This window comes from Piliocolobus tephrosceles, unplaced genomic scaffold (assembly GCF_002776525.5).
Source record: "Piliocolobus tephrosceles isolate RC106 unplaced genomic scaffold, ASM277652v3 unscaffolded_21788, whole genome shotgun sequence".
NCBI classification, from domain to species: domain Eukaryota; kingdom Metazoa; phylum Chordata; class Mammalia; order Primates; family Cercopithecidae; genus Piliocolobus; species Piliocolobus tephrosceles.
Window position 1 is genome coordinate 1 of NW_022304074.1, and position 10076 is coordinate 10076.

The 10076-nt window shown below is 49.6% G+C and overlaps 2 protein-coding genes across 2 annotated transcripts; both read left to right on the top strand.

The window, feature by feature from the left end:
- On the top strand, positions 1-3229 carry ALDOC (aldolase, fructose-bisphosphate C). Its single transcript, XM_023183890.1, has 9 exons — positions 1-370; positions 801-924; positions 1011-1222; positions 1339-1393; positions 1489-1649; positions 1768-1851; positions 2104-2278; positions 2411-2610; positions 2723-3229. The coding sequence occupies exons 2-9, from the start codon at positions 813-815 to the stop codon at positions 2816-2818; spliced, it is 1095 nt and encodes a 364-aa protein (XP_023039658.1). The 5' UTR covers positions 1-370; positions 801-812; the 3' UTR covers positions 2819-3229.
- A 1517-nt stretch (positions 3230-4746) lies between these two features.
- LOC113221208 (GPI transamidase component PIG-S-like) lies at positions 4747-5520 on the top strand. The gene is made up of 3 exons (XM_026450556.1): positions 4747-4831; positions 5132-5271; positions 5356-5520. Exons 1-3 carry the CDS (start codon positions 4798-4800, stop codon positions 5503-5505), a joined length of 324 nt encoding a protein of 107 aa, XP_026306341.1. The 5' UTR covers positions 4747-4797; the 3' UTR covers positions 5506-5520.
- Positions 5521-10076: the final 4556 nt, after the last annotated feature.

Sequence of the window (10076 nt, forward strand, 5' to 3'; positions counted from 1 at the left end):
TGACTGAGTTGTGGGGAATTGAAGTCTTCCTATTGCTGTCCCTCCCGCCACGCAGGTGAAGTGCTCCCTGGGCACAGAGATGACCCGGAGGTGTCACTAACCCCAGTCTCCACACACTAACGCAGCTGACCCGCTGGGCCCTCTTTCCTACAACACTGCAGTCCCACTGGGGCCAACCTCCGTTACTGGGTGGGAGTAGGCAATAGGCATAGGCAGGCAGGTTTGGAGTACAGAAAAGGAGAAGCTGCAGGAGCCTGTGACTGGTATTTGTGCCACTCCTACTCCCTACCTGTTCTTCCAACCTTTTCCTCTAGAAGCTGAGAGAAGAGGGTGGCAATAAGTACTTTTGCCTCATTCTGAAGCCTTGGAAGTAAGTACACTTTCCCTAGGGGTCCTGTGGAGGATGAGAAAAGGGAAGCTGGAAAAGACAGGGCTTCTGCCTACCTCAACAAGGGGCTAAGTTCAGTGAGAGAAGGGTTGGCATCCTCGATTGGGCAGCAGATTCATCAGAAGACCTGTGGCTTCAGGGCTGCTCACCTCCCCACCCCCACCCTGCATCTTTCCCCAGGGCTGGGAAGGGTGCCTACCAGGGACAAAAGGAGATGTGGGAACTGGAGCCCTAAGCTTGCTAGCTGTCAGAAGGATTGGTGCCACTTGATGCCCAGGACTCATGCCAAGGACTGCTGCCCTGTTCCCAGCCCCTTGCTTGATGGGGGAGGCCATTTGGCCCATCTGGCCAGGAGAGGCAGCAGAGGAGGTAGTGGGTGAGGTCTGGCTTTTTTATCTCGTCTCCACTCCAGGGAGCTGTCACCATGCCTCACTCGTACCCAGCCCTTTCTGCTGAGCAGAAGAAGGAGTTGTCTGACATTGCCCTCCGGATTGTAGCCCCGGGCAAAGGCATTCTGGCTGCGGATGAGTCTGTAGGTAAGTGGACATCTGTAGCCAGGTAGGGTACAGGTGGCTAGGGGACCCTGGGGATGTTCTCACTGCCTTTCTTTGTCTGCCCCCAGGTAGCATGGCCAAGCGGCTGAGCCAAATTGGGGTGGAGAACACAGAGGAGAACCGCCGGCTGTACCGCCAGGTCCTGTTCAGTGCTGATGATCGTGTGAAAAAGTGCATTGGAGGTGTTATTTTCTTTCATGAGACCCTCTACCAGAAAGATGATAATGGTATTCCCTTCGTCCGAACCATCCAGGATAAGGGCATCGTCGTGGGCATCAAGGTGCAGCTCCCGGCCCTGCTCTGAATGGAAGCTGGGTGTGAAAATAAGCTTGTGTAGGAGGGGTAGCAAGGAGAATCCTGCCTGGATTTGACCCTCTGCTTGTGCTTCCCCTACAGGTTGACAAGGGTGTGGTGCCTCTAGCTGGGACTGATGGAGAAACCACCACTCAAGGTATAGGATGGATGGGCTTGAGGACCAAAGAGGTGTTAGATAGCTGATGCTGGTAAAAGAGGGGCAGAGTAATGAGGTTAGCACTGTGCTTGCAGGACTGGATGGGCTCTCAGAACGCTGTGCCCAGTATAAGAAGGATGGTGCTGACTTTGCCAAGTGGCGCTGTGTGCTGAAAATCAGTGAGCGCACGCCCTCTGCACTTGCCATTCTGGAGAATGCCAACGTGCTGGCCCGTTATGCCAGTATCTGCCAGCAGGTGTGTGTGTTGGGAGGGTGGTGAGCTAGGTGCCCTGTATGCCTGGTGGGGAGAGAGTTACAGGGCTTTCTTCATCTCCCCTACTGCCCCTCCCAAGCATCTCTGCTCTTGCCTGCAGAATGGCATTGTGCCTATTGTGGAACCTGAAATATTGCCTGATGGAGACCATGACCTCAAACGTTGTCAGTATGTTACAGAGAAGGTGAGTCCACACCTGGGCACACAAACATACTGCAGGGACAGCTCAGCAGGAGTGTGTGTTCCCCAGAGCCCCCAGCTTAGATCCAGGCACACTTTCCCCTAGCACTTTTTCACTTGATCCTGGCACAGGCCTGTGATCTGAGCCTTTACTGAGCCCTCACAGTCTGTGCCCATCTACCCCCAGATAGGGAGCATCAAGCAGTAACCAGTGGGGGCCCAGACCCTTAGTAAACCTCCTCTAATCCCCACCCAGGTCTTGGCTGCTGTGTACAAGGCCCTGAGTGACCATCATGTGTACCTGGAGGGGACCCTGCTCAAGCCCAACATGGTGACCCCTGGCCATGCCTGTCCCATCAAGTATACCCCAGAGGAGATTGCCATGGCAACTGTCACTGCCCTGCGTCGTACTGTGCCCCCAGCTGTCCCAGGTACTACCCAGCTCCCTAACCTGCTCCTATCCCTAAGGCCCATCTTCAGGTCTTTCTTGTGGCCTTCAGGGGTTCCCTATCCTGGAAAAATTGGGAGTGACCAGTCAGTTTGTCTTCTTTCCTCCACACTAGGAGTGACTTTCCTGTCTGGGGGTCAGAGCGAAGAGGAGGCGTCACTCAACCTTAATGCCATCAACCGCTGCCCCCTTCCCCGGCCCTGGGCACTTACCTTCTCCTATGGGCGTGCCCTGCAAGCCTCTGCACTCAATGCCTGGCGAGGGCAACAGGACAATGCTGGGGCTGCCACTGAGGAGTTCATCAAGCGGGCTGAGGTTGGGAGCTACAGTTGGTGGTGGGTGGGGCAGCACCCAGAGTCTATAGCCTGGGCAGGGCTTGGCACCTGTGGGCTGGCTCAGCCTGCTTACTCCATGCTCCCTTTTGCAGGTAAATGGGCTTGCAGCCCAGGGCAAGTATGAAGGCAGTGGAGAAGATGGTGGAGCAGCAGCACAGTCCCTCTACATTGCCAACCATGCCTACTGAGTATCCACTCCATACCACAGCCCTTGGCCCAGCCATCTGCACCCACTTTTGCTTGTAGTCATGGCCAGGGCCAAATAGCTATGCAGAGCAGAGATGCCTTCACCTGGCACCAACCTGTCTTCCTTTATCTTCTCCCTCCCCCTCTCTCATTGCTGCACCTGGGACCACAGGATGGGAGGACAGGGAGCCCCTCATGACTGAGGGCAGAAGAAATTGCTAGAAGTCAGAGCAGGATGGCTGGGTCTCCCCCTACCTCTGCCAGCTCCCACAATTTTCCCATGATGGGGTAGCTTCTCTTTGGGCTCTCCTTCTTGCCTGCCCTGTCTCCTGGGATCAGAGAGTAGTACAGAAGCCCTGACTCATGCCTTGAGTACATACCATACAGCAAATAAATGGTAGCAAAACATGCTACTTTGCTTGTCTGTTTTACACATCAAATTCCCACCTCCCAGTTTCTGATCTCTGCTAATTCTATCTCTGGGCCCTCTGACTCTGGGGGTGGAGAGGGTAGGATTTGAGTTTTACTGGGCTTCAAGTTTATGGAGGAAGGCACATGCAGTCCCTATCCCCATCTCAGACTCTTGCTCTCTTGATGTCCAAGTCTGGAGTGGGGCAATGAGGAAGACTGCAAGTCTTCGTGGCACTGGGCTGCAGCTACAGAATGATAGAGTGAGGCCAGACTGGTAACTCCTGAAGGCAGATTTGTGCAAGGCTCAAAGCAGGGAGGCAGCAGGACAGGCTGGGATAAGAGTGGGTGGGCCCAACTGGGACCTGACACGTTCCACTAGGGGGAGCCACACCAGTAAGCGCTAGCGAGCACCTGGACTCCCGCCCAAAGAGGAAAACCAAGGCTTTGCGGGCTAACAGGGCTGAGCAGGGCATCTAGGAGGTTGCCAAGGGCTATGGCCCATTCTCATTTGGGGTAGAAGCGGGCCCAAAGGGAGCCAATTTGAGGGTCTGGGTAAGGACAGCTCTGGTGAGGCCTCATGCTGAACTTTGACCACTGGGCTGGGTTGTAAGGTAGGCTGAGAACCTGGGTATAGGCAGATAAAAAAATGAGATAACAAGCTGCGTGTGTTCTGTGTCAACTGAGGAGGCTACAAATGCTCCATTCTGTGTGGCCTGACCTTATAATAACAAAAATAGCTTGCACATAGTACCAACCATGTTCTAATCACTTTATTTGTATTCACACATTTCATACAACTCTATAAAGAAGGTACTATTACTATCATCCCTATTTTAATAGAGAAAACAGGCGCAGAGAGGCACAGAACGATCTTCTCACGATCACTCACCTAATAAGTGATGAAGCCAGGATTTGAACCGCAGTGATCAGCATCTAGAGTCCGGGCTCAAGACTTCAAGATTTTTAAGTGAAGTATCCTGAGTTTTCCAAGTTGGAAATGAATTAAAACGTATTTTAAGATAGCAAGAGAGCCAACTGTGCTAAAACATAGTAGCTTGCTACCTCTGTGTTTGAAGCTTGAGGAGAGGGCACCCCAAGAGGAGCTCTACGATAAGGATAATAAGACCGTGACAGCTGACGTTTGAGGGCTTTCCATGTGCCAGGCTCCTTACAAGAACGGCCTCATTTATGTAAATATCTCCATTTTCAGATGAGACAATTGAGCCTCGGAGCTGCCTGTAGTTGCCCAGCTAGTATTTAGGGACTGCAGAGGTTGCGCTCTTGATTGAGGGACTAGGAGTGTGGTCTACATGGAAGCGGGGGACTTCGTTCCAGCAGCGCCGAAACCCCAACACCCCATCGGCTGCCTCTCTGCGGCAGGGTGACTTCCTTTTAGACCCCCAGCGAAGCTCCCAGCAGAACCCGCCCACCCCGCCTGCGGGTCTGGAGTAGCGCTCTCGATTGGCCCCGATTACCGCCGCGGTCCCGCCCCCTCGTTGCGGAGGTTCCGATTGGGTGAGGCTCACGAAGCTCCGCCCCCCCCCGGTGGCCGGAGCAGCCGGAAGCCAGCATGGCGGTTGCCGGGCCAGCGGCTACAGACCTAGGTGCGGTGGGCTTCGGGTGGGAGCCTGCAGCTAGCTGATGGCAAGGTGGGCTTCGGGTGGGAGCCTGCAGCTAGCTGATGGCAGGGGTGGGGATTGTGGTGTGCGAGAGGTCCCGCGGACGGGGGGGCTCGGGGGTCTTTTCAGAAGGGATTCCCTTCAGGCTTGGGCCGGGTCCCTTCGAACGGAGATCCCGATGAACGCGGGCCCCTAGAGGCCGGTGGTTGGGGCTTCTCCGCGTCGGAGATGGGGCCGGTACCCTAGCCCGTTTCCAACGCCTCAGTCGGTTCCCCATGCCCTCAGAGGTGGTCCGGGGCAAGCGCGCCGCCCTCTTCTTCGCTGCGGTGGCCATCGTGCTGGGGCTGCCTCTCTGGTGGAAGACCACGGAGACCTACCGGGCTTCGTTGCCTTACTCCCAGATCAGTGGACTGAATGCCCTGCAGGTGAGACTGCCGTGCGGGAGGGTCGGGGGACAGCCTCCCGGTAAGGTGGAGACTCAGTGACGGCCCTGATGCTCCTTCCTATAGCTCCGCCTCATGGTGCCTGTCACTGTCGTGTTTACGCGGGAGTCAGTGCCCCTGGACGACCAGGAGAAGCTGCCCTTCACCGTTGTGCATGAAAGAGAGATTCCTCTGAAATGTGAGTTCCTGAGGGTCAGGGCTGCCTTTCACGTGTGAGCTCAGTTCAGAGCTAAGTTGGGTGGGAGGAGCGTGGGTGTGCCATAAAGGCAGTTAAAAAGTATTAAAAGACCTCTCTGAATGAACAGTGTGTTTGGTCAGAAAAAAACTACTTTCAAATTCACGGTCACTAAATAGCAATTTTTCTCATAAGATAGTTAGGCTACCTAATCGGAAGCAGTTGATGCTCATCAGGGTATAGGGGAGGAGATGGGATGTAGTGGAAAGAACACAGAGTTTGAAATTAAATTGGATTTGCATATAGGCCCTATTTAGTTTATTTGTTTATTAGGTTTTGAGACGGAGCCTCGCTCTGTCGCCCAGGCTGGAGTACAGTGGTGCCATCTCGGCTTCAAGCGATTCTCCTGCCTCAGCCACCGGAATAGCTGGGATTACAGGCGGGCGACACCACGCCCAACTAATTTTTGTATCTTTAGTAGAGATGGAGTTTTGCCATGTTGGCCATGCTGCTCTCGAACTCCTGACTTCAGGTGATCCGCCCGCCTTGGCCTCCCAAAGTGTTGGGATTACAGGCGTGAGCCACCGTGCCCAGCCCCTATTCAGTTTAACATTGAACACTTTACTGGGGTACTTTTTTTAGGTACCAGGAATTTAGGAATGAATAAGAAATTGATAATGGTTTCAAGACATTCATACGTAGGGGAGAAAGATAAAATTAATTACAGTAGAAGTATACAAGAAACAGGGATTGCATTTAATAAAGAGTATTAACCAACTGGGAGGAAAGAAAGGCAGAGAAAGTTTTGAGACATATAATTCTTAAGTCGGATTTTTAAAGGATGCGTGGGAATTCAGGTTAAATGGGAAAGGGAGGGAGAGAATTTCAGGCAGGGTGAATAGCATGAGATAGTATAAGGTTAGCTAATAGTTGTTGCTCATTGTGTGCCAGAAACTAGGTGAAGCACTTTATATGTGTTGCCTCATTTAATCCTTTCTAATGATATGATCCCCATTTTATAAATGAAGAAACTGAGGCTTAGAGAATTTAACTTGTCCAAGATCACACAGCTAGTAAGAGATGGAACTGGGATTTAAATCCAGGCCTGACTGATTCCAGTGTTCAAGCTTTTAACCAACAAACTATACTCCTGTGTGAAAGTGTGGAGGGGTGAATCAGCATATTGGGGTACCTATGAGCAGTTTTGCCTTACTGGAATGTGTAGTGAAAGACTGGGAATGACTGGAGATTTGGGCTGAGTCTAGAGCATGAGGCACCTGTGTGCCATTTACTTTTTAGTTCTTTAGCCTTGGTGAAAACATTTTTTTTTTTTTTTGAGAACGGGTCTCTCTTTGTTGCCCAGGCTGGAGTATGGTGGCACGATCAGGGCCCACTGCAGTCTTGATCTATTGGGCTCAAGCGATCCTCCCACCTCAGCCCACCTGCCTCAGTAGCTAGGACTACAGCCACACACAGGCACACCTGGCTGATTTGTTTTGATATTTTTAGTAGAGACAGGGTTTTGCCATGTTGCCCAAGCTGGTCTCAAGCTCCTGGGCTCAAGTGATCAGCCTCCCAAAGTGCTGGGATTACAAGTGAGAGCCACCACACCTGGCTGGTTAAAACATTTTTTTTTTAAAATCATATTTTGTATGGTTCAGCCTCTATACACACACAAACTTCTTGTTTTCTTTCTTTCTTTTTTGAGATGGAGTTTCACTCTTGTTGCCCAGGCTGGAGTGCAATGGCACAATCTTGGCTCACTGCAATGTCTGCCTCCTGAGTTCAAACGATTCTCCTACCTCAGCCTCTGGAGTAGCTGGGATTACAGGCGCCTGCCACCATGCCCAGCTAATTTTTTGTATTTTTAGTTGATACAGGGTTTCACCATGTTGGCTAGGCTAGGCTAGGCTGGTCTCGAACTCCTGACCTCAGGTGATCCAACTGCCTCAGCCTCCCAAAGTGCTGGGATTACAGGCGTGAGCCACCACGCACAGCCAAACTTCTTGTTTTCTAAACAAAAATTGGACTATCCTTCACTCGTTTGAAATTTGATTGTTTTCAGTTTATCATGGATTTCTTCATGTTTGATGACACAGTGTTCAGTAATATGGGTATAGTGTAAATGTATAGTATAGGCAACACATTTAAAGGGTGACCAAGAGTATGGAATTTGGGATCAGAGAGCTGGATTCAAGCCTCATTCTGCCACTTATTTGTGTAAATTTGAGTAAGGGAGTAAGGTTGTTAACTTCTCTAAACCTTGGTTTCCTCATCTGTTAGCCAGAAGTAGTAATAGGGTTGTTCATTTATTCAACAAGTATTTATTGTGTACCTATGTCAAATACAGTGCTAGTTACTAGAGATATAGCAGTGAAAAAAACAGACAAGAAGACAATAAAAAAGACAAAGCCAAATGTGGTGGCTCACGCCTGTAATCCCAGCACTTTGGGAGGCCAAGGCAGGCAGATCACTTGAGATCAGGAGTTCAAGACCAGCCCGGCTAACATGGTGAAACCCCATCTCTACTAAAAATACAAAAATTAGCCAGGCATGGTGGTGGGTGCCTGTAATCCCAGCTACTTGGGAGGCTGAGGCAGGAGAATCACTTGAACCTGTGGGGCGGAAGTAGCAGTGAGTCAAGATCCCACCACTGCACTCTAGCCTTGGTGACACAGACTACATCTCAAAAAAAAAAAAAAAAAAGAAAAAAGAAAAAAGACAAGTAAGTCAAATGTATGTTAGATGGTGATAGAAGAAAAATAGAGGAGGACAGGAGGAGAGGGAATTTTCTTGAGGAATGGGAGGGGATTGCAGTTTTAGATCGGGTGGACAAGGGAGGTCTCATTGAAAAGACGACATTTGAGTAAATACCTAAAAGGCAAGGGAATAGACTGTGCAGATATCTGGGGGAAGAGCATCTTGGCAGAGGGAAAAGCAAGTCTAAGGTCCTGAGTTAAGAGCAAGTGTTGTGCCTTTCAGGAGCAGTGAGAATTTCCTTGTGGCTTCACTGGGTTGAATGAGGAAGAGAGAAAGAGGAAATGAAATAAAACCAGAACAGTAGAAGGGGGCTGAATCACTTAGGGCCTGGTAGGTCATTGTGAGAATTTGCATTCTAGGCTTTTATTCTAGATAAGAAGGGAAGCCATTGAAGGTTTTTTGCTTCTTTTTTAAACATGACTACCGTTATCATACCTAAGTTAGCAGTGATTCCTTAATATCACCTAATTCTCAGTCTGTATTTAGATTTCTCCAGTTATCTCCAAGGTATCCTTTCACAGATGGTTTGTTTCATCAGGATTAATAAGTTGCATTTGTCTTTTTGTCACTTTTATTTTATGTCAGCTCCTCCCACCCTACCCCCATACATTTCTTTCACACCATTGATTTGTTGGAGAAACCAGGTCATTTGTTTTATAGAACATCTCACATTTGGGATTTGGCAAGTAGCTTCCTCACAGTTTAATTTAACTCATTCCTCTAGCATCCATATTTCTTATAAACTGTTAGTTAGATCTAGAGGTTTGATTAAAGCCAGGTTCAATTTTTTGGATGAGAATACATTATAAGTGGTACAGTGTACTTCCTATTGTGTTGTATCCTGTAGCACTTAATGTATCCTGTAGCACCTGTTCCATTTTGGGTGATGCAAAGATTATGTAGTGAGTTCAGGTATTGTCAGCCTGATCTCTATATTTTAGAGTTTCTCATCAACCTTTTACATGATATTTTTAGCATCTATTTGATCATGGAATCCATTTCATTAGCAGTCACAAGATAGTGCTTTTTAAAATTTTTATGTTTTTTAGAGACAAGGTCTCACTCTGTCACGCAGACTGCAGTTCAGTGGCTCAATCATTGCTTACTGCAGCCTTGAAATCCTAGGCTCAATCAGTTCTCCCACCTCAGCCTCCCAAGTAGCTAGGACTGCTGGTGTGTGGCCAGGCACAGTGGCTCATGCCTGTAATCCCAGAACTTTGGGAGGCCAAGGCGTGGGATCATTTGAGGTCAGGAGTTTCAGACCAGCCTGGCAACGTAGTGAAACCTCATCTCCACTAAAAATACAAAAATTCGCTGGGTGTGGTGGTGTGCGCCTGTAGTCTCAGCTACTCCGGAGTCCAAGACGGGAGAATTGCTTGAACCTAGGAGGCGGAGGTTGCATTGAGCCAAGATTGCGCCCCTGCATTCCAGCCTGGGAGACAGAGCAAGACTCTGTCTCAAAAAAAAAAAAAAGTAGGCCCGGCGTGGTGGCTCATGCCTGTAATCCCAGCACTTTGGGAGGCTGAGACGGGCAAATCACTTGAGGTCAGGAGTTCAAGACCAGCCTGCTCAACATGGGAAAACCCTGTCTCTACTAAAAATACAAAAATTAGCTGGGTGTGGTGGCACATGGCTGTAATCCCAGCTACTTGGGAGGCTGAGGTAGAAGAATTGCTTGAAACAGAGAGGTGAATGTTGCAGTGAGCCGGGATCCCACTGCTGTTCTCCAGTCTGAGCAACAGAGCCAGAGCCAGATAAAAAAAAAAAAAAAAAAAAAAAAAAAAGAAAAAAAAAGAGAAGGGGGGCTTTCTTTTTTTTTTTTTGTTTTTGTTTTTGAGATAGAGTCTGACAC

Coding starts and splice junctions, on each gene's coding strand:
- LOC113221208 (XM_026450556.1), top strand. CDS start 4,798: ATGGCGGTTGCCGGGCCAGCGGCTACAGACCTAG. Junction 4,832..5,131: donor GCCAGCGGCTACAGACCTAG/GTGCGGTGGGCT, acceptor CCATGCCCTCAG/AGGTGGTCCGGGGCAAGCGC. Junction 5,272..5,355: donor GTGGACTGAATGCCCTGCAG/GTGAGACTGCCG, acceptor TCCTTCCTATAG/CTCCGCCTCATGGTGCCTGT.
- ALDOC (XM_023183890.1), top strand. CDS start 813: ATGCCTCACTCGTACCCAGCCCTTTCTGCTGAGCAGAAGAAGGAGTTG. Junction 925..1,010: donor GGCTGCGGATGAGTCTGTAG/GTAAGTGGACAT, acceptor GTCTGCCCCCAG/GTAGCATGGCCAAGCGGCTG. Junction 1,394..1,488: donor TGGAGAAACCACCACTCAAG/GTATAGGATGGA, acceptor CTGTGCTTGCAG/GACTGGATGGGCTCTCAGAA.